Genomic DNA, 23,682 nt, shown 5'->3' with positions numbered 1-23,682 from the left:
TACTGGTTTTAGGACGGAATTGTATTATATTATTTATGATGATATTTATTGTTGTATCACTTTGATGATCTTTGATTGAATAAAGCTTGTGTTGATGATAAAGAACTCCCAATATGGGCAACCATTGAACCTCAAGTTTGCTTCTGCTCATTGCCTAGAATAAATAAAGAGGAAAAGCCATAAAAACTATTCCCCAAAAGAGTCCCACACATAAATGCTATAATGGAGCGGGTGGAGGCGGTGGGGTGGAACTTAACATTTGGAACATTAAAAAAAAAACTTGAACTGTAATACTTAGACCTTACAATGTGATATATGTATACATCACCTTTGGGTGGGATAATCCTCGCCTCTGTGTCCTTAATAGAATTGAAAATTCTTGACGCAAAAGCTAGAAAATGTTGTATTCTATGTCAGGACCGGAGGCTCAGATTATGCTTGTTCAAAGCTGTGCAACCAGCACTGACGCTATATCCACAACTGGTTTGTAGTAAAAAGACTTAAAAGTAGACTCAGAGGGCCAATCTGCTGCCTTCATGATTTCATTCAAACTGGAACCTGGTGAAAAAGATTTTGAAGCCGTAGCGCCACTTGCAGAGTGAGTGCCAAACACTGAAACATCAATACCTGCTTCAGAGAGCAACCAATGTATCCATCTGGCCAGAGTGGTAGAGGAAACCAGTTTAAATGGCTTTTGCAAGGCAATGAGCAATTTTTCCTGAGGGTCTAACCGGAACTCACAGGTAGCTCCCTCATAAGCCTTAAGACACTGTACCACACAGAGGTTATAATCCTGGGGAAAACACGGGTAAGAAATCAACCTCGTATTTTTTTGGGTTCTCCTAGACACAGAAAAAGATACTCCCTCCAGAGAAAAATGTCTACCCTTGAGATCCAAGGCTCTCAAATCTGATACCAGTTTACATGAAATCAAGCATAATAACAGTCAACTTGGCCGATAACTGTTTGCGTGACAAATACTTATTATCAGGCCAAGACTTAAAAAATCTAAGTACAACATCTACATCCCATAAAGAAGTATATTTTGGCTGAGGAAGTGCGGAACATCGAATGCCCCTGAGTAATTTGCACACTAAAGGATCTTCTCCAACAGGTTTACCATTAAACTGGACATGACCTGCCAAAATAGCGGATCTGTAGTTATTCACTGATCTATAAGTAAGCCCTGCTTCAGCTAAAGAGGACAGAAAATTTATTATAAAACACACCACTGCCTGAGAGGGATCCAGACCCCTTTCACCACACCAATTAGCCCATCTCCATCATGCCGAAGCATATCGTTTGTGGGTACTACTGGACCAAGATTGTTTGATGTACGCTGAAGCTTGTGGTGAAATGCCTGGCACCTTGCATCTACCCCTGAAATCTTCCAGGCCACTAACCGCAATTGTTCCGAGAGAATCACAGGCCTACTGGATCCAGCAACAGGTTCTGACGATAAGGGATAAGGAGAGGAGAATCGAATTACATCTCCAGAATCAAGGAGAACCAAGGTTGAGCCCTCCACAGAGGTGTCACCAACACCAGGTCCACCTTCTGACACGTTACCTGGGCGAGAACCCTGGGAATCATGCTGAAAGGAGGAAAGGCATACCCCTTGAAGGAGGACCAATCCTGCAAGAACGCATCCGTTGCTAGCGCTTCCGGATCCAGACAGCAACTGAAAAAGGCAGGAATTTGTCGGTTGAGCCAGGAGGCAAACTGATTCACTGAACATGGACCCCAAGAACGATTGAGAAGAGAAAGGCCTGTGGATGTAGTCTCCAATCGCTGAAATCCCAAAGATGACAGGAGTACCAGTCTGCCACTGAATTTGTGAACCCTGGCAGATAGCCCCTATGAGCGAGATCTGATGCTGAAGACAATAATGCCATAGATCCTTGGATATCTCTGCTAACATCCAAGACTTCGTATCCCCAAGTCTGTTGACATAACGTACCGCGGAGACATTGTCCATACGCAACAGAATGCATCAATCGCTCTTGAGAGGAGACACGCTCCTGATCGCAAAGGAGCCGACCAGTAGCTCCAAGCAGTTGATATGGAGTTGAAGTTCCGACTCCGACCAACTACCACCTTTAGGGAGGGGACCGCACCTGGCACCCCAGCCCCACCTGCTGGCATCCAATTCTAGAATGACATCTGGGGCGCTGCCAAAAATCACCCTGCCATTCCAGGCTTCCATGTGGTTAAACCACCAGTTCATCTCCATTCGGGCCTCCTGTGACAGCTGAATCTGGTCTGCATACGCTAATCCCTTCTGCAGGTGCTGAATCTTCAGATGCTGAAGATCCCTGAAATGAAGGGGACCTTGGAATATTGCCTGGATGGATGAGGCCAAAAGACCTACAATCCAAGCCACTGATCTCAACAATATTGTCTGGGCTTGTAAAGCAGACCTCAACTCCCTCTTGATGTTCTGAATCTTTTGATGAGGAAGGATCACATGGGGAAAGACAGAATCATTCTGGAACCCCAGGAATTCCATCCGTTGGGAAGGGACTAGACAGGACTTTGGTTGATTGATTACAAATCCCAGGTCCCGCAACAGTTTAACTGTCCATGACAGATGTTGCATAACCGAAAGAGGATCCTGAGCCATTAGAGTGAGATCATCGAGGTAGACTATAAACTGGATGTTCCTAGCACAAATCGCTTCCACAGCTGGCCTTATCAGTTTAGTGAAGCACCACGGGGCTGACGAGAGACCGAAAGGAAGGACCTTGTACTCATAGCAATGCCCTGCCAGAACCTCAGAATGCGGCTGTGGGAAGCTAAAATAGGAACCAACAGATAAGTATCTTTCAAATCCAGGCGGACCATCCAGTCCCCCTCCTAAAGTATGTCTCTGAGGAGATGGATGTAGGAAAGTACAATCTTGCCTGGCATGTTACCCCCATTTTTACATGTATGTCAGTTTGTTTTTGCCAGCCAGGACCCCAGTGCTCATAGTCTGTGGCCTGAATGTGTGTACCTTTGTAATGACTAACTGTCTCACTGAGGCTCTGCTAATCAGAACCTCAGTGCTTATGCTCTCTCTGCCTTTTAAATTGTCACTATAGACTAGTGACCATTTTCACCAATTCACATTGGCACACTGGAACACCCTTATAATTCCCTAGTATATGGTACCTAGGTACCCAGGGTCTAGGGGTTCCAGGAGATCCCTATGGGCTGCAGCATTTCTTTTGACACCCATAGGGAGCTCAGACAAACCTTACACAGGACTGCCACTGCAGCCTGAGTGAAATAACATCCATGTTATTTCACAGCCATTTTACACTGCACTTAAGTAACTTATAAGTCACCTATATGTCTACCCCTCACTTAGTGAAGGTTAGGTGCAAAGTTACTAAGAGTGAGGGCACCCTTGCACTAGCAAAGGTGCCCAACATAGTTCAGGGCAATTTCCCCGGACTTTGTGAGTGGGGGGACACCATTACACACATGCACTACAAATTGGTCAATACCTATATGTAGCTTCACAATGGTAACTCTGAATATGGCCATGTAACATGTCTAAGATCATGGAATTGTCCCCCCATGCCAAATCTGGTATTGGGGTGCCAATCCCATGCATCCCCGGGGCTCCACTATGGACCCCTGGTACTGCCAAACCAGCTCTCTGGGGTTTTCACTGCAGCTACCGCTGCTGCCAACCCACAGAGAGGCTTCTGCCCTCCTGGGGTCTGGGCCGCCCAGTCCCAGGAAGGCAGAACAAAGAATTTCATCTGGGAGAGGGTGTTACACCCTCTCCCTTTGGAAATAGGTGTTAAGGGCTGGGGAGGAGTGGCCTCCCCCAGCCTCTGGAAATGCTTTGATGGGCACAGATGGTGCCCTCCTTGCATAAGCCAGTCTACACCGGTTCAGGGATCCCTCAGCCCTGCTCTGGCGCAAAACTGGACAAAGGAAAGGGGAGTGACCACTCCCCTGTCCATCACCACCCCATGGGTGGAGCCCAGAGCTCCTCCAGTGTGTCCCAGACCTCTGCCATCTTGAATCCAGAGGTGTGAGGGCACAATGGAGGCCTCTGAGTGGCCAGTGCCAGCAGGTAACATCAGAGACCCCTGCTTATAGGTGCTTAACTGACTAGGTGGCTGTTTTGATACCGCGCTGAAAATAATCTCTGGAATGCACTTCTTAGTTTAAAGAAGACATTTATTATTACTTCACCACGAGGTTCCTGAGAAAAGAGATTAGTAGGTTGGAGGCACACGATTAAAAATAGTCACAGCAATGAAAGGAAAATATATCAAAGCAATTCTCAATTGCAATGTACACAGCAAATATATGTGATTATATTATAGCGTAACTTCAAACAAAGAATAAAAGTCAAAATTCATCACCGTAGTAAGGACTATCACTGCTCTTCATCTTTCTCATGCCTGCAAGTTGATGACTCCTGTTCAACTGCGAGAAAGAGATTTTCCACCCCCACAGGACAACGTCAGGCAGCTGGTGCCCGTACCTGACTGAAGTCTCGGTATTCCGCGCTACTGAACAGAGACATCTGTTTTATATCCTTTCAATAGAGAACGTTCCAGAAAGCCCCCCTTAGAGAATAATTATAAGAAAGTGCTGGCTACTCTAGATCAGGGCTGGGAGAAAATAAAAACAAGCGTCAGAGGTTGGCCAAGTCTCCACAGCTCCTTCCCCTTCCCAAGGCTGAGTAGAGGGAAAAAAACAAAATGTGTGCTCCCTTATCATGCTAGGGTTCGGTGAGAGAAAAACACAATTTTAGTTTACCATGTAGAAAAACACAGCTCATCTGCAATTGCTCAACTGCAATGCCTAACTCCACGATAAAGTCAATAGCCAGCTAACCTAAATACAAAATGTAATGTCTAATGCCATGTTAAAGCCAATAGGCAGCTAAACCAAATACAACATGTAATGTGCTACCGGTGAACATTGAACAACTAATATGCGCAGTGGTGAAACACAAAGTAAGTGGTCAAACATACTTATTTTCAATACAGTGGCCAATCCTCCTCTGAGGGCTATTTAAGGTCTCTCCTGTAGGCTTTTCCTCAGATAATGACTTGCAAGAATTCTCTAGAGTTCCTCTGCATCTCCCTCTTCTACTACTGCCAAGGATCGACCGCTGACTGCTCCACGACACCTGCAAAACTGCAACAAAGTAGCAAGAAGACTACCAGCAACATTTTAGCACCTAATCCTGCCGGATTTCTCTACTGTTTCCTGGTGGTGCATGCTCTGGGGGCTGTCTGCCTTCACCCTGCACTGGAAGTCACAAAGAAATCTCCTGTGGGTCGACGGAGTCTTCCCCCCTGCTCCAGCAGGCACCAAACTTCAGCGTCACTGGTACTCTGGGACCCCTCTCATCCTGACGAGCGTGGCCCCTCGAACACAGGTGGTAGACCCAAGTGACCCAGACTGTCTAGTGGTCCAACTGTCCAAATTTGGAGGAGGTAAGTCCTTGCCTCCCCTCTCCAGACAGTAATCGTGTGCACCACGTGAACTGCAGCTGCTAGGGCTTCTGGGCACATTTCCAAGGAATCCTTCGTGCACAGCCAAGCCCAGGTCCCCAGCACTCTGTCCTGCAATGCTCAGATCCTTGAGTTGACCACCAGCTTCGTAGGACCCTCTTTTGTAGTGTTGAGACGACCACTGTGCTCAGTTTTCTTGAACCCGTGTTCACGTACCTCTGCGGGTGCTGCCTGCTTCTGTTGGGGCTCTCTGTGTTGCTGAGGGCCCCCTCTGTCTCCTCTTCCAAGTGGCGTCCTCCTGTTCCTTCCTGGGCCCGGGCAGCACCCTTTTTCTTCAACCACGATCTTTGCAGCTAGCAAGGCTTGTTTGTGGTCTTTCTCCAAGAAAACAACACTGCATCCTCCTGCACTCCTTGGGACATCTTCTGCACAAAGGAGAAGTTCCTGGCACCTTTTGTTGTTGCAGAATCTTCAGCTTCTTCCATCCAGAGGCAGCCATTTTGCATCTTCATTTAGTGGGCTCCTGCCCCCCCTAACCCTCCCCAAGACACTTTCACAACTCTTGGACTTGGTTCCCTTCCCTTGCACCCTTATTGTTTTCTTACACTCCCAGCGACCCTCTACACACTACACTAGGCCAGGGGTTCCTACGTGGTTCGCATTCCACTTTCTTAGTATATGGTTTGTGTTGCCCCTAGGCCGATTGCATCCTATTGTATTCTACAGTGTTTGCACTACTTTTCTAACTGTTTACTTACCTGATTTTGGTTTGTGTACAAATTTTGTGTATTTTACTTACCTCCTAGGGGAGTATATACTCTGAGATATTTTTGGCACATTGTCACTAAAATAAAGTACCTTTATTTTTAGTAAATCTGAGTATTGTGTTTCTTGTGATATAGTGCTGTAGGAAAGTACCATCTTGCCTGACATGTTACCCCCATATTTCACTGTATATATGTTGTTTTAGTCTATGTGTCACTGGGACCCTGCCAGGCAGGGCCCCAGTACTCATAAGTATGTGCCCTGTATGTGTTCCCTGTGTGATGCCTAACTATCTCACTGAGGCTCTTCTAACCAGAACCTCAGTGGTTATGCTCTCTCTGCTTTCCAAATTTGTCACTAACAGGCTACTGACTAAATTTACCAATTCACATTGGCATACTGGTACACCCATATAATTCCCTAGTATATGGTACTGAGGTACCCAGAGTATTGGGGTTCCAGGAGATCCCTATGCGCTACAGCATTTCTTTTGCCATCCATAGGGAGCTCTGACAATTCTTACACAGGCCTGCCAGTGCAGCCTGAGTGAAATAACGTCCACGTTATTTCACAGCCATTTACCACTGCACTTAAGTAACTTATAAGTCACCTATATGTCTAACCTTCACCTGGTGAAGGTTGGGTGCAAAGTTACTTAGTGTGTGGGCACCCTGGCACTAGCCAAGGTGCCCCCACATCGTTCAGGGCAAATTCCCTGGAATTTGTGAGTGCGGGGACACCATTACACGCGTGCACTGTACATAGGTCACTACCTATGTACAGCGTCACAATGGTAACTCCGAACATGGCCATGTAACATGTCTAAGATCATGGAATTGTCACCCCAATGTCATTCTGGCATTGGGGAGACAATTCCATGATCCCCCGGGTCTCTAGCACAGAACCCGGGTACTGCCAAACTGCCTTTCCGGTGTCTCCACTGCAGCTGCTGCTGCTGCCAACCCCTCAGACAGGTTTCTGCCCTCCTGGGGTCCAGACAGCCCTGGCCCAGAAAGGCAGTACAAAGGATTTCCTCTGAGAGAGGGTGTACACCCTCTCCCTTTGGAAACAGGTGTGAAGGCTGGGGAGGAGTAGCCTCCCCCAACCTCTGGAAATGCTTTGATGGGCACAGATGGTGCCCATCTCTGCATAAGCCAGTCTACACCGGTTTAGGGATCCTCCAGCCCTGCTCTGGCGCAAAACTAGACAAAGGAAAGGGGAGTGACCACTCCCCTGACCTGCACCTCCCAGGGGATTTGCAGCTGCTCTGGCTCCTGTGCACTCTTCCAGGATTTCCTTTGTGCACAGCCAAGCCTGGGTCCCCGACACTCCTTCCTGCAGTGCACAACGTTCTGAGTTGGCCTTCGACGTCGTGGGACTCCCTCCCTTTTGTGACTTCGGGTGGACTCCGGTTCACTTTTCTTCTAAGTGCCTGTTCAGGTACTTCTGTGGGTGCTGCCTGCTTCTGTGAGGGTTCCCTACGTTGCTGGGCGCCGCCTCTGTCTCCTCCTCCAAGTGGCGACAGCCTGGTCCCTCCTGGGCCACAGCAGCACCCAAAAACCCTAACCGCGACCCTTGCAGCTAGCAAGGCTTGTTTGCGGTCTTTCTGCGTGGGAACACCTCTGCAAGCTTCTTCACGACGTGGGACATCCATCCTCCAAAGAGGAAGTTCCTAGTCCTCTTCTTTCTTGCAGAACTCCAAGCTTCTTCAACAGGTGGCAGCTTCCTTGCACCCTCAGCTGGCATTTCCTGGTCTCCTGCCCACTCTCGACACGGTCGCGACTATTGGACTTGGTCCCCTTGTCTTACAGGTACTCAGGTCCGGAAATCCACTGTTGCTGCATTGCTGGTGTTTGTTCTTCCTGCAGAATCCCCCTATCACGACTTCTGTGTTCTCTGGGGGTAGTAGGTGCACTTTACACCTACCTTTCAGGGTCTTGGGGTGGGCTATTTTTCTAACCCTCACTGTTTTCTTACAGTCCCAGCGACCCTCTACAAGCTCACATAGGTTTGGGTTCCATTCGTGGTTCGCATTCCACTTTTGGAGTATATGGTTTATGTTGCCCCTATACCTATGTGCTCCTATTGCAATCTATAGTAATTCTACACTGTTTGCATTACTTTTCTTGCTATTACCTGCATAAGTTTGGTTTGTGTACATATATCTTGTGTATAAAACTTATCCTCATACTGAGGGTACTCACTGAGATACTTTTGGCATTTTGTCATAAAAATTAAGTACCTTTATTTTTAGTACTTATGTGTATTGTGTTTTCTTATGATATTGTGCATATGACACCAGTGGTATAGTAGGAGCTTTACATGTCTCCTAGTTCAGCCTAAGCTGCTTTGCCATAGCTACCTTCTATGAGCCTAAGATGCTAGAAACACCTCTTCTACACTAATAAAGGATAACTAGACCTGGCACAAGGTGTAAGTACCTCTGGTACCCACTACAAGCCAGGCCAGCCTCCTACAGTGCTATATGATATAAGTGGTATAGTAGGAGCTTTGCATGTCTCCTAGTTCAGTCTAAGCTGCTCTGATATAGCTACCTCTATCAGCCAAGCTGATAGAATACTACTGATCTATTAATAAGGGATAACTGGACCTGGCACAAGGTGTAAGTACCCTCAGGTACCCACTATAAGCCAGGCCAGCCTCCTACAATGGATACCACCCATTTTGAAGTACCTGTAGACTATCCAAGAGTTGAAATTCTTGAGATTGAGCACTAAACAAGAGTCTCCTCCTTGTTTGTTGACCAAGAAAATAGAAATCACTAAACCTTTTGGATGTGGACTGGACAGGCAGATTGTATCTTGTTATGAGATTTTGATTGTGTAGGGAAAAAAACAGACCCTGGGGAAGAGTCCTGAACCAGGGAACTGTAAAATTCCAGTTATACCCCCAAACAGATTCTAGAACCAAGGGATCCTGTGTCAGCTGCATCCAATTGTTCACAAAATACTGAATCCTTCCCCCCCCAATATCACGGCTGAACAAGGTAAAATGCTCACCTGAGTATCCTGACTCCTGGGAGCCTATCTGTAGGTCTCTGCCATAGCCCCTGTGGAGTCGTTGACGTCCTCCACGAGGGCGGGAGTGGTAGAAGGTCTGGTCAGCTTACTGATCTTGCCAGTTGTCGTGGGAGCGGTTGAAATTCTCCCATGGGGGACCCTGGTAGAATCTACCGCCTGACGAATGGGCCCTAAATCGTCCGGCTCTTCCAGAAAGGGTACTGCAAAAGACCTTTTTCAACGACAAATGTGCTTTATCCAAGGTATTATAGGTTGCCGCAAATGTTGCCAAAAGGGCCTCCAAAAAGGAGACCCTGTGCCACAGGACCAGGTTCGGAGGACGCTAGGTCATTAAGTTTAGGGTCAATGTGCATCAGGATAGATCTCGGTCTCTCTGTTGACATTGCCACATTGGAGTTACCCAACAGGCATACTGCACGTTGCGCCCAATCAATCAAGATGTCTGGGTCGACAGCTATACCAGAGCCGTTAGCCTGAAACCCAAGTTCTAGGATCTTGGTAAGAGGTCCTGACATATCTAGTAACTTGTCCTGGCATGACCGCCAGGCTCTGTTGAGACCCTTTTTGGGGTCTTTGGCCCACTTCTCATGAAGTTAACGATAGTCGGGTCCACCTCTGGAGTATCTGAGACTTTTACGGCCATGTCTGGTCTCGGGCATTCAGAGCAGAGCCTCGCCCTGACTTCTTTGTCGAAGCCCTGCCGAAGATGAGATTGGACATAATTAGCGACCTCCATGAGGGGGGACCGATTGGTGGATCTGGGATGCACAAACTTAGTGGGATCAAAAGTAAGCACCTTAGGGGACTTGGTCCGGGATCCGATCTGTGATCCTGACACTTTTTAGTACTAGGGGCCCGGAGCGTCATCCAGATCGCTGTCCGATGCGTCACCAGAAGAGGAGTCTTACCCCACTGGGTCTGGATATTTGAAAGCATCATCTGAAGTTGAAGCCTGCGGCTGCAAATGGCTATAACCATGTTCTTCCATGATAGAAGCTGAAAATTGTTCGAAGGCATCAGAGTGCCAACGTTACCCCTGTGACTTCCCTTTAGCCTTTCTCCCAGATGGATTGAAAGTTTGTGGAATGGACTCTGAGGCAGGAAGAGGGGGAAGCCAGCCTTGCTGGCGCACAAAACCTTTAAGATGAGATGTCAGAGAACCTAGAGCCTTTGCCAGGGCTTTATTGACAGAGTTGTACATTAGAATCAAGCACCTCGACAAGGTTGTTCTCAAACGAAGGTCCAAACTCTTGACCTTCACCTCCATGTCCCTCATAAGGGTCATATTGGGCCATAATGCCTGTTCAAGGTAGAATCACCCAGCAATTTGAGGAAAAATAGCCAAAAGCTATGATCAAGGAGGAGTGTTGCCCCTGCATGCCAAATATGGTTTAAAAAGTGGAGGGAGACGCCTGCCAACACTCTAGGCAGAGCCTATGCCAAATTTTACTACCCTGGACACACTCTGATATCTGAAGGCGTCAGGAGCCAACAAACTGCACAGAGGAGGGAACAGACACACTTGTGCTGGATATAACATGCAGAAAGCAGTGAAGCGCACCACCCAACACGCTCCCAAGACTTCTAGACGCTTAGAAATACACGCAGCATTAGCGCATATGCGCACACACAGCTGACAGTCCCGAAGGACTAGAACATTTGGATTGTGGCCAGCCAAGATGGCGGCTGCGATCGGCTTCTTGCCCGCTCCACATGAAAAAGGTACGCGAGAGCCTACCGACCTATGGAGGCGATAGCACTCCCCTGAACAAAACAATGCATGAACAAAGTTATGCAAACACAGCGTGATTGACCGCGTGAAACAAACACAGCACGATTAACAGCGCAAGTCAAAAACACATCACATGCAGGTAATTAGATCAAGGAAAAACTCATGACTTAACTGGCTGCTGAGCAGCAAAGAAAGAGGACGTCTATTCATGTCCCCAGGTTTTATAGGGGGGATACTCTATGGTTGGTCATGTTGTTGTAGTTTAGCAGCGATTAGATTAAGCATTAGCAGAAGACATCTTGTATTTGTAACTATTGTGAACATATCGCGGAATCCATTTTGTATTCATGGCAGCCATTTTCTCTGCCACATGCTGCCATGTGCTCACCATGTGCTCTGTCCTACCTTTCTGTTAACTACTCTTGAAAATCTGCCTAGTGACAAGTTATATTTAGCATCTCCCTCTTTCGCACATGCCCAGTAAGGTCTGCAGCTGTTAGTCCTTGAAAACTGTTAGCTCCTCCTACCTGTCGACTGTGCATTTCCACATGACCTTACATGTATGCAAGTCTTGCTTCTATAATTGTACCACCTCCTTTTAGCCCCTGCGTGGGTATAAAAGGACCATGCTCTCTCAGTTCAGTGTGCTACTTCAAACATTACCGAAGGGTGCTGTTTGAACTGTAGTACCACCTCATGAGGTTTAATAAACTTTGTCTTTTATTTCAGTTTCTGTGCCAACTTCTTCCTACATGGTCTGAGGACTTTGTGCAGAGAAAGGTGAACCCCTTGCACTAGTAGGCCTTGCTGAGGCTTACTTCAACAATGTGATCAGTATGTTTTACTGGGAAATGTCATTTAAAAAAAAATATTTTTATTGGCTGCTGAAAACAAATAAAGCATAGACAGAGAAGCTTAATCGGAGCCTCCGGTCCGGACATAGAATTGAAAATTCTTAACGCGATTGCTAGAACGTTTTTCATTCTATGTCAGGACCGGAGGCTCTGGAAAGCTGAGCCACCACTATTGAAGCTACATCTACAACAGGTTTATGATAGAACAATTTAAACGTGGATTCAGATGACCAATCTGCCGATTTAATGATATCATCTAAACAAGACCCGAGAGCAAAGGATTTTGAGGCCATAGCTCCTCTGGCAGAATAAGCTCTGAAAACGGAAATGTCGATACCTGCTTCCGAAAGAAGCCAAGGCATCCATCTAGCCAACATGGCAGAAGAGACTGGTCTAAAGGTCTTCTGCAATGCAATGAGCAATTGCCCCTGAGGATCCATGCGAAGTTCGCTAGTTGCGTCTTTATAAGCTCTGAGACACAGAGCTTAGAATCATTAGGAAAAACTGGATAAGAAACTAATCTAATGTTAGTTTTGGTCCGTCTAGAGACTGAGAAGGATACATATTTTGGAGAAAATTGACGACCCTTAAGGTCTAAAGCTCGGACATCTGAAACTCTTTTGCAAGAAATCAAACACAACATAGTTAATTTTGCCGACAACTGCTTTCGCGACAAATACTTGTTATCCGGATGGGTGTTTAAAAAAAATAGAACTATGTTCACGTCCTTATTTCGGTTGAGAGGGATTGGAGAAATGAATATCCCTCAATAACTTTCATATCAAATGTTCCTCCCCAATTGGTCTACCATTGACGGGACATGACCCGCTGAGATAGCGGATCTGTAGTTGTTTACTGACCGATAAGTCAGTCCCGATTCAGCGAATGAAGACAGAAAATTAACTACGGAGCACACATCCACCTGAGAGGGATCCAAACTCCTTTCACTACACCAGCAAACCCATCTGCGCCATGCCGAAGCATATCGTTTATGAGTATTACTGGACCAAGCCTGATCAATGTAGGCGGAAGCCTGAGCCGAAACGCCTGGCAATTTCCATCTACTCCTGAAACCCTCTAGGACACTAGTTTGAGCTGGTTCAATGATATCAGCGGATGTGGAAGGTCTACCTGATCCAGTAACAGATTCCAGAGATGAGGGATCAGAAAAGGAACATCGCACGACATCTCCAAAACCAATGGGAACCATGGTTGTGCGCTCCACAACGGTGTTACCAGGACCAACTCGGTCTTCTGCCGATTTACCAGAGAAAGAACTCTTGGGATCATACTGAATGGAGGGAAAGAGTAACTCTTGTGAATGGACCAATCCTGCAAGAATACGTCCATCGCCAGAGCCTCCGGATGCAGACGCCAACTGAAGAAGGCAGGAATTTTCCGATTGATCCTGGAGGCAAACAGCTCCACTGAAAAAGGACCCCAAATGTGATTGAAAAGATCTTTGGGTGTAACCTCCAATCGCTGAAATCTTGGAGGTGACGAGAATACCAGTTTGCCACTGAGTTCTTTGTGCCTGGAAGATACTCTGGAATAACTGAAATCCGGCATTGCAGACAATAATACCAAAGATCCTTGGCAATCTCTGCTAACATTTGAAACCTCGTACCCCCCAACCTGTTGACATAGCAAACTGCTGAAACGTTGTCCACCTCAGCAGAATGCAACAATCTGACTTGGAAGGGGAAAGGCTCTTGATCGCAAAAGATTCCCCCTACAACTCCATACAGTTTATGTGGAGGTGAAGCTTGTTCTCACTCCAACGGCCCCCTGTGGAGAGGGACCCAAATCTGGTGCCCCAACCCCACCTGCTCTCATCCGATTCCAGAATGACATCTGGAGCGTTGCCAAAAATTGCTTTACCATTCTAGGCTTCCATGTGAGTCAACCACCAGTTCAACATTCAGCCTGGCCTCCTCTGAAAGCTGAATCTGATATAAATATGACAACCCCTTCCCTAGGTGTTGGATCTTGAGACGTTGAAGGGCCCTGTATTGTAAAAGTCCTGAGAATATCGGCTGAATAGAGGAGGCTAGGAGACCCACAATCCATGCTGTGGACCTCAACAATATTATCTGGTCTCGCAAGGCAATCTTCAATTCCTTCTTGATGTTCTGAATTTTCTAAGAGGGGAGAATTACTGGGATAAAACCAAATCTATCTGAAATCCCAAAAATTCCATCTGTTGGGAAGGGATCAGAAAAGACTTATGTTGGTTGATGACAAATCCTAATTTCTGTAATAAATGGATTGTCCAGGAAAGGTGAAGAATTACAGTCCGAGGATCTTGTGCCATCAGAAGTAAATTGTCAAAGTAGACGGTGAGTCTGACATTCCTGACGCAGAGAGCTTCTGCCACTGGTCTCATCAGCTTGGAGAAACACCATGGAGCTGACGAGACCAAATGGCAGAACCTTGTACTCGTAACATTGCCCCTACCAAAAGAATTGAAGAAAGCGCCTGTGAGGAGCGAAGATGGGGACCGAGAGGTAAGCGTCCTTCAGGTCCAATCTGATCATCCAGTCGCCCTCTTGAAGGAGATCTCGAAGGAGATGAATACCCACCATCTTGAAATGCCTGTATATTATCCATCAATTGAAGTTTTTCAGGTTGAGCACTAAGCGGGAACCCCCGCTTCTTTTGCTGACCAAGAAGACACTGCTGATGAGCCTCCAGGATGAGGAAAGGTAGGAGGCTGGCCTGGCTTGTAGTGGGTACCAGGGGTACTTACACCTTGTGCCAGGTCCAGTTATCCCTTATTAGTGTAGAAGAGGTGTTTCTAGCAGCTTAGGCTGATAGAAGGTAGCTATGGCAAAGCAGCTTAGGCTGAACTAGGAGACATGTAAAGCTCCTACTATACCACTGGTGTCATATGCACAATATCATAAGAAAACACAATACACAGATATACTAAAAATAAAGGTACTTTATTTTTATGACAGTATGCCAAAAGTATCTCAGTGAGTACCTTCAGTATGAGGATGACAAATATACACAAGATATATGTACACAAAACAAAATTATGCAAGTAATAGCAAAAGGAAGTAATGCAAGCAGTGTAAAGTTACAGTAGATTGCAATAGGAGCACATAGGTATAGGGGCAACACAAACCATATACTCCAAAAGTGGAATGCGAACCACGAATGGACCCCAAACCTATGTGAGCTTGTAGAGGGTCGCTGGGACTGTAAGAAAACAGTGAGGGTTAGAAAAATAGCCCACCCCAAGACCCTGTAAGGTAGGTGTAAAGTGCACCTACAACCCCCAGAGAGCACAGAAGTCGTGATATGGGGATTCTGCAAGGAAAACCAACACCAGCAATGCAACAACAGTGGATTTCTGGACCTGAGTACCTGTAAGACAAGGGGACCAAGTCCAAGAGTCGCGACAGTGTCGAGAGTGGGCAGGAACCCAGGAAATGCCAACTGAGGGTGCAAGGAAGCTGCCACCGGATGGAAGAAGCTTGGTGTTTTGCAAGAACGAAGAGGACTAGGAACTTCCCCTTTGGAGGATGGATGTCCCACGTCGTGAATAAGCTTGCAGAGGTGTTCCCACGCAGAAAGACCGCAAACAAGCCTTGCTAGCTGCAAGGGTCGCGGTTAGGATTTTTGGATGCTGCTGTGGCCCAGGAGGGACCAGGATGTCGCCACTTGGATAAGGAGACAGAGGGGGCGCCCAGCAAGTCAGGGAGCCCTCACAGAAGCAGGCAACACCCGCAGAAGTACCGGAACAGGCACTTGGAAGAGGAGTGAACCGGAGTCCACGCGAAGTCACAAAAGGGAGTCCCACGACGCCGGAGGACAACTCAGAAGGTTGTGCACTGCAGGTTAGAGTGTTGGTGTTGCGCCGCGGCGGGCGCTGCACGGCATTTTCCGCGGCTTGCATGCAGGCCGCGGGGGAAGCCGCGAGTCCGGCCAGGGGTCGCGGCACTCGCCTGTAGGAGGCTGGACTGGCTTGTAGTGAGTACCAAGGGGTACTTGCACCTTGCACCAGGCCCAGTTATCCCTTATTAGTGTATAGGGTGTCTAGCAGCTTAGGCTGATAGATAATGGTAGCTTAGCAGAGCAGCTTAGGCTGAACTAGGAGACGTGTGAAGCTACTACAGTACCACTCAGTGTCATATGCACAATATCATAAGAAAACACAATACACAATTATACTAAAAATAAAGGTACTTTATTTTTATGACAATATGCCAAAGTATCTTAGAGTGTACCCTCAGTGAGAGGATAGGAAATATACACAAGATATATATACACAATAGCAAAAATATGCAGTATAGTCTTAGAAAACAGTGCAAACAATGTATAGTTACAATAGGATGCAATGGGGAAACATAGGGATAGGGGCAACACAAACCATATACTCCAAAAGTGGAATGCGAACCACGAATGGACCCCAAACCTATGTGACCTTGTAGAGGGTCGCTGGGACTATTAGAAAATAGTGAGAGTTAGCAAAATAACCCTCCCCAAGACCCTGAAAAGTGAGTGCAAAGTGCACCAAAGTTCCCCTAAGGACAAAATAGTCGTGTTAGAGGGAAAATGCAAGGAAAACACAAATCAGCAATGCAACAACGATGGATTCCTGACTGAGGGTACCTGTGGAACAAGGGGACCAAGTCCAAAAGTCACAAGCAGCTCGGAGATGGGCAGATGCCCAAGAAATGCCAGCGGTTGGTGCAAAGAAGCTCTTACTAGGCTGAAGAACTGTGAATACTGCAGGAACAACAAGGGCTAGAGACTTCCCCTTTGGGAGGATGGATCCCCCACGCCTTGGAGAGTCGTGCAGAAGTGTTTTCCCGCCGGATGGACGCCAACAAGCCTTGCTACACCAAATCGTGCGTTTGGCGTTTTTGGACGCTGCTGGGGCCCAGGAGGGACCAGGAGGTCGCAAATTGGACCTGCAGAGAGAGGGGACGTCGAGCAAGACAAAGAGCCCTCACTGAAGCAGGTAGCACCCGGAGAAGTGCCAGAAACAGGCACTACGAGGATGCGTGAAACGGTGCTCGCCGAAGTTGCACAAAGGAGTCCCACGTCGCCGGAGACCAACTTAGAAAGTCGTGCAATGCAGGTTAGAGTGCCGTGGACCCAGGCTTGGCTGTGCACGAAGGATTTCCGCCGGAAGTGCACAGGGGCCGGAGTAGCTTGCAAAGTCGCGGTTCCCAGCAATGCAGCCCAGCGAGGTGAGGCAAGGACTTACCTCCACCAAACTTGGGCTGAAGAGTCACTGGACTGTGGGGGTCACTTGGACGGTGTCACTGGATTCGAGGGACCTCGCTCGTCGTGCTGAGAGGAGACCCAAGGGACCGGTAATGCAGCTTTTTGGTGCCTGCGGTTGCAGGGGGAAGATTCCGTCGACCCACGGGAGATTTCTTCGGAGCTTCTGGTGCAGAGAGGAGGCAGGCTACCCCCACAGCATGCACAAGCAGGAAAACAGTCGAGAAGGCGGCAGGATCAGCGTTACAGAGTTGCAGTAGTCGTCTTTGCTACTATGTTGCAGGTTTGCAGGCTTCCAGCGCGGTCAGCGGTCGATTCCTTATCAGAAGGTGAAGAGGGAGATGCAGAGGAACTCGGCTGAGCTCATGCATTCGTTATCTAAAGTTTCCCCAGAGACAGAGACCCTAAATAGCCAGAAAAGAGGGTTTGGCTACCTAGGAGAGAGGAAAGGCTACTAACACCTGAAGGAGCCTATCAGCAGGAGTCTCTGACGTCACCTGGTGGCACTGGCCACTCAGAGCAGTCCAGTGTGCCAGCAGCACCTCTGTTTCCAAGGTGGCAGAGGTCTGGAGCACACTGGAGGAGCTCTGGACACCTCCCAGGGGAGGTGCAGGTCAGGGGAGTGGTCACTCCCCTTTCCTTTGTCCAGTTTCGCGCCAGAGCAGGGGCTAAGGGGACCCTGAACCGGTGTAGACTGGCTTATGCAGAATTGGGCACATCTGTGCCCAACAAAGCATTTCCAGAGGCTGGGGGAGGCTACTCCTCCCCTGCCTTCACACCATTTTCCAAAGGGAGAGGGTGTCACACCCTCTCTCAGAGGAAGTTCTTTGTTCTGCCATCCTGGGCCAGGCCTGGCTGGACCCCAGGAGGGCAGCTGCCTGTCTGAGGGGTTGGCAGCAGCAGCAGCTGCAGTGAAACCCCAGGAAGGGCAGTCTGGCAGTACCAGGGTCTGTACTACAGACCACTGGGATCATGGAATTGTACCAACAATGCCAGGATGGCATAGAGGGGGCAATTCCATGATCATAGACATGTTACATGGCCATATTCGGAGTTACCATGGTGAAGCTACATATAGGTAGTGACCTATATGTAGTGCACGCGTGTAATGGTGTCCCCGCACTCACAAAGTTCAGTGAATTGGCTCTGAACAATGTGGGGGCACCTTGGCTAGTGCCAGGGTGCCCTCACACTAAGTAACTTTGCACCTAACCTTTACCAGGTAAAGGTTAGACATATAGGTGACTTATAAGTTACTTAAGTGCAGTGTAAAATGGCTGTGAAATAACGTGGACGTTATTTCACTCAGGCTGCAGTGGCAGGCCTGTGTAAGAATTGTCAGAGCTCCCTATGGGTGGCAAAAGAAATGCTGCAGCCCATAGGGATCTCCTGGAACCCCAATACCCTGGGTACCTCAATACCATATACTAGGGAATTATAAGGGTGTTCCAGTAAGCCAATGTAAATTGGTAAAATTGGTCACTAGCCTGTTAGTGACAATTTGAAAGTAATGAGAGAGCATAACCACTGAGGTTCTGGTTAGCAGAGCCTCAGTGAGACAGTTAGGCACCACACAGGGAACATATACATGCACACCTATGAGCACTGGGGCCCTGTGTGACAGGGTCCCAGTGACACATACATATAGGCCACAAACCTATGAGCACTGGGGTCCTGACCAGCAGGATCCCAGTGACACATAACAAACATACTGAAAACATGGTGTTTTCACTATGAGCACTGAGGCCTGGCTATCAGGATCCCAGTGAGACAGTGAAAACAGTGACAAACACCCTGACATACACTCACAAACAGGCCAAAAGTGGGGGTAACAAGGCTAGAAAGAGGCTACCTTCTCACATCGCCGCGCCCCCTTCTTTTGTCTTTACAGCAAAGACAAACGCGGCAGGAGATAGACCCCGAGTTGGGTCTAGATCCTGCCGCGCATAGCGCATTTAGTGCGCTTTACATTTGGACATTTAGGTACTTCTGCACTTACCAGTATGCACAGGCAAAAGCCGGATACCTGCACATGATGGTGTTTTTATGCATGCCTTTTCCCTTTCCCAGCATGCTACCCACTTCCTCTCTTCCCAGCATGCATTATTTCTTTTTGTTGGACGCATGTTCTTTATTCAATGTTATACTCTTTTCCCCAATCCAAGATGGTGGTGTTTCTACTTCCTGTTTCCTACTTCCTGTCTAGGGGTATATAAGGGGAATTCAGCTGCTTGTTCATTGCGTTGCAACACTCCTTTGGTGGTAGTCACGCTCCAGCTGGTTTCTTCTTGTGAATCCAGTATTTCCTGACCTGTCTTCGTCTCCAGTCTTCCTGTACTCTCGGATCCTCAGTTCTAACGCCCTTGTGCCCTCCTTCTGTTTCAGGGAGTTCCTGTTGGAGGTTTTTTACCCTACTGGGGTTTTTCCTGTGGGACTCCTTCTGGAGGGCACGGACTGTAGTGGCTTGCTATTGTCAGACAGCACCGTGGCTACCGGAAGGGGTCGCCCCTACCTCGGCCAGAGCAGAACCTGCCGGAACCGGGGTCGTTCCCCAACTCTCATCAACTTCAACGGTAAGCCCTGTAAAAACCGTGACAGTCGGGGACCCAGGCTTGGCTGTGCACAAAGGAAATCCTGAAAGAGTGCACAGGAGCCGGAGCAGCTGCAAATCACACGGTACCCAGCAATGCAGTCTAGCGTGGGGAGGCAGGGGCTTACCTCCACCAAACTTGGACTGAAGAGTCACTGGACTGTGGGAGTCACTTGGACAGAGTTGCTGAGTTCCAGGGACCACACTCGTCGTGCTGAGAGGGAACCAGAGGACCGATGATGCAGTCTTTTGTTGCCTGCGGTTGCAGGGGGAAGATTCCGTCGACCCACAGGAGATTTCTTCAGAGCTCCACATGCAAGAAGGAGGCAGGCTACCCCCAGAGCATGCACCACCTGGAAACAGTCGAGAAAGCCGGCAGGATGAAGCGATACGAGGTTGCTAGTAGTCGTTTTGCTACTTTGTTGCGGTTTTGCAGGCGTCCTGAGCAGTCAGCAGTCGATCCTTAGGCAGAAGGGGAAGAGGGAGATGCAGAGGAACTCTGGTGAGATCTTGCATTCGTTATCTAAAGAATTCCCCAAAGCAGAGACCCTAAATAGCCAGAAAAGGAGGTTTGGCTACCTAGGAAGGAGGATTGGCTAGTAACAGAGGTAAGAGCCTATCAGAAGGAGTCTCTGGCGTCACCTGCTGGCACTGGCCACTCAGAGCAGTCCAGTGTGCCAGCAACACCTCTGAATCCAAGATGGCAGAGGTCTGGGGCACACTGGAGGAGCTCTGGGCACTTCCCCTGGGAGGTACAGGTCAGGGGAGTGGTCACTCCCCTTTCCTTTGTCCAGTTTCGCGCCAGAGCAGGGCTGTGGGATCCCTGAACCGGTGTAGACTGGCTTATGTAGAGATGGGCACCATCTGTGCCCATCAAAGCATTTCCAGAGGCTGGGGGAGGCTACTCCTCCCCAGCCCTGACACCTATTTCCAAAGGGAGAGGGTGTAACACCCTCTCTCAGAGGAAATCCTTTGTTCTGCCTTCCTGGGCCAGGGCTGCCTGGACCCCGGGAGGGCAGAAACCTGTCTGAGGTGTTGGCAGCAGCAGCAGCTGCAGTGGAGACCCCGGAAAGGCAGTTTGGCAGTACCCGGGTTCTGTGCTAGAGACCCAGGGGATCATGGACTTGTCCCCCCAATGCCAGAATGGCATTGGGATGACAATTCCATGATCTTAGACATGTTACTTGGCCATGTTCGGAGTTACCATTGTGACGCTGTACATAGGTAGTGACCTATGTACAGTACACGCGTGTAATGGTGTCCCTGCACTCACACAGTCCGGGGAATTTGCCCTGAACGATGTGGGGGCACTTTGGCTAGTGCCAGGGCGCACACACACTAAGTAACTTTGCACCCAAACTTCACTAGGTGAAGGTTAGACATATAGGTGACATAAGTTACTTAAGTGCAGTGGTAAATGGCTGTGAAATAACGTGGACGTTATTTCACTCAGGCTGCACTGGCAGGCCTGTGTAAGAATTGTCAGAACTCCCTATGGGTGGCAAAAGAAATTCTGCAGCCCAATGGGATCTCCTGGCATCCCAATACCCTGGGTACCTCAGTACCATATATTAGGGAATTATATGGGTGTACCAGTATGCCAATGTGAATTGGTAAATTTAGTCACTAGCCTGTTAGTGACAAATCTGGAAAGCAGAGAGAGCAGAACCACTGAGGTTCTGGTTAGCAGAGCCTCAGTGAGACAGTTATGCATCACACAGGGAACACATACATGGCACACTTATGAGCACTGGGGCCCTGCCTGGCAGGGTCCCATTGACACATACGCTAAAACAACAAATATACAGTGAAATATGGGGGTAACATGCCAGGCAAGATGGTACTTTCCTACAGTTTTCACTATGAGCACTGGGCCCTGGCTAGCAGGATCCCAGTGAGACAGTAAGAACACCCTGACATGTACTCACAAACAGGCCAAACTTGGGGGTAACAAGGCTAGAAAGAGGCTACCTTCCTACAGAGAGCCACAGGATAGCAGCCCACTATCTCAGAGGGACCCTTTGTTCTTTACAAGCCTTCTCCAGAGCAGTGAACCACTTGTATATGTCATCCCCCACTTTGTAGTTGGGGGGTTGGGGGGAGATACAATCTTGTTTAGATTTCTGCAATCAAGAGTCCTCCCTGACCCCAGGTTCCCTGAAACTAAAGCTGCTGCCACTATGGGGTACTAACTCCAAACCCCATCTCTCTCTCTCGCCACTGATAAGGCCTCCCTATCTAGGGCTAGCTGTTGCTACTGCAACCTCAGCTTGGCCTCCTCCACTCTCAGCTGTCTGTGTTCCCTATCTAGGGAATCTGCTCCTGGAGATGAACATGGTTTCTCCTCAGAGACTGAGGTGACATAAGAGTGAGTAGCTGTAGGGAAATGCCTCCTTGGCATGGTTACCCCCTGACTTTTTGCCTTTGCTGATGCTAAGTTATGATTGAAAGTGTGCTGGGGCCTGCTAACCAGGCCCCAGCACCAGCCAGCACCAGTGCTCTTTCCCTAAACTGTACCTTTGTCTCCACAGTTGGCACAACCCTGGCATCCAGATAAGTCCCTTGTAACTGGTACCCCTGGTACCAAGGGCCCTGATGCCAGGGAAGGTCTCTAAGGGCTGCAGCATGTCTTATGCCACCCTAGGGACCCCTCACTCAGCACATGCACACTGCTTCACAGCTTGTGCAGTGCCATGCCAACCTCACAGAGCCTGTGGCATAGATAAGTCACCCCTCTAGCAGGCCTTACAGCCCTAAGGCAGGGTGCACTATACCACAGGTGAGGGCATAGGTGCATGAGCACTATGCCCCTACAGTGTCTAAGCAAAACCTTAGACATTATAAGTGCAGTGTAGCCATAAGAGTATATGGTCTGGGAGTCTGTCATACACAAATTCCACAGCACCATAATGGCTACACTGAAAACTGGGAAGTTTGGTATCAAACTTCTCAGCACAATAAATGCACACTGATGCCAGTGTGCAATTTATTGTAACATACACACAGAGGGCATCTTAGAGATGCTCCCTGAAAACATACCCGACTTCCAGTGTGGGCTGACTAGTTTCTGGCAGCCTGCCACACACCAGACATCTTGCTAGCCACATGGGGAGAGTGCCTTTGTCACTCTGGCCAGGAACAAAGCCTGCACTGGGTGGAGGTGCTTCTCACCTCCCCCTGCAGAAACTGTAACACCTGGCAGTGAGCCTCAAATGCTCATGCCTGTTACAGCGCCCCAGGGCATCCCAGCTAGTGGAGATGCCCGCCACTCCGGCCACTGCCCCCACTTTTGGTGGCAAGACTGGAGGAGATAATTAGGAAAACAAGGAGGAGCCACCCACCAGTAAGGACAGCCCCTAAGGTGTCCTGAGCTGAGGTGACCCTTACTTTTAGAAATCCTCCATTTTGTGGGTGGAGGATTCTCTCAATAGGATTAGGGATGTGTCCCCCTCCCCACAGGGAGGAGGCACAAAGAGGGTGTAGCCACCCTCAAGGACAGTAGCCATTGGCTACTGCCCTCCCAGACCTAAACACACCCCTAAATTCAGTATTTAGGGGCTCCCCAGAACCTAGGAAAGCAGATTTCTGCAACCTTAACCAGAAGGACTGCTGACCTGAAGCCCTGCAGTGAAGACGGAGACGACAACTGCTTTGGCTCCAGCCCTACGAATCCAACAGGGACCAGCGACCTCCGAAGCCTCAGAGGACTGCCTTGCAACCAAGGACCAGGAAACTCCCGGGAACAGCAGCCCTGTTCAACAATATGCAACTTTCTTGCAACAAAGAAACTTTGTGCATTGTTTGCACTCTGCAGCCGGCCGCCCCTGTGCCGCTGAGGGTGTACTTTCTGTGCCTTTTTGTGTCCCCCCCCCCCCCCCTAAGTGCCCTACAAAACCCCCCTGGTCTGCCCCCGAGGACGCCGGTATTTACCTGCTGGCAGACTGGAACCGAGGCATCCCTCTTCTCCATTGAAGTCTGTGTGTTTTGGGCA

General features: G+C 48.6%; 1 protein-coding gene across 1 annotated transcript in view; it reads right to left on the bottom strand.

The window, feature by feature from the left end:
* Positions 1-23,682, bottom strand: part of LOC138297181 (uncharacterized) — a 308,108-nt gene that overhangs the window by 82,297 nt on the left and 202,129 nt on the right. The window contains exons 10-11 of the mRNA XM_069236676.1: positions 2,136-2,795; positions 1,570-1,681 (exon numbers count right to left, since the gene is read on the bottom strand). Coding sequence (XP_069092777.1) covers positions 1,570-1,681; positions 2,136-2,795 — 772 coding nt within the window. The remainder of the gene's footprint in view (positions 1-1,569; positions 1,682-2,135; positions 2,796-23,682) is intronic.

Source organism: Pleurodeles waltl, chromosome 5, assembly GCF_031143425.1.
Source record: "Pleurodeles waltl isolate 20211129_DDA chromosome 5, aPleWal1.hap1.20221129, whole genome shotgun sequence".
Classification (NCBI taxonomy): domain Eukaryota; kingdom Metazoa; phylum Chordata; class Amphibia; order Caudata; family Salamandridae; genus Pleurodeles; species Pleurodeles waltl.
This window is presented reverse-complemented; position numbering and strand designations above follow the sequence as displayed.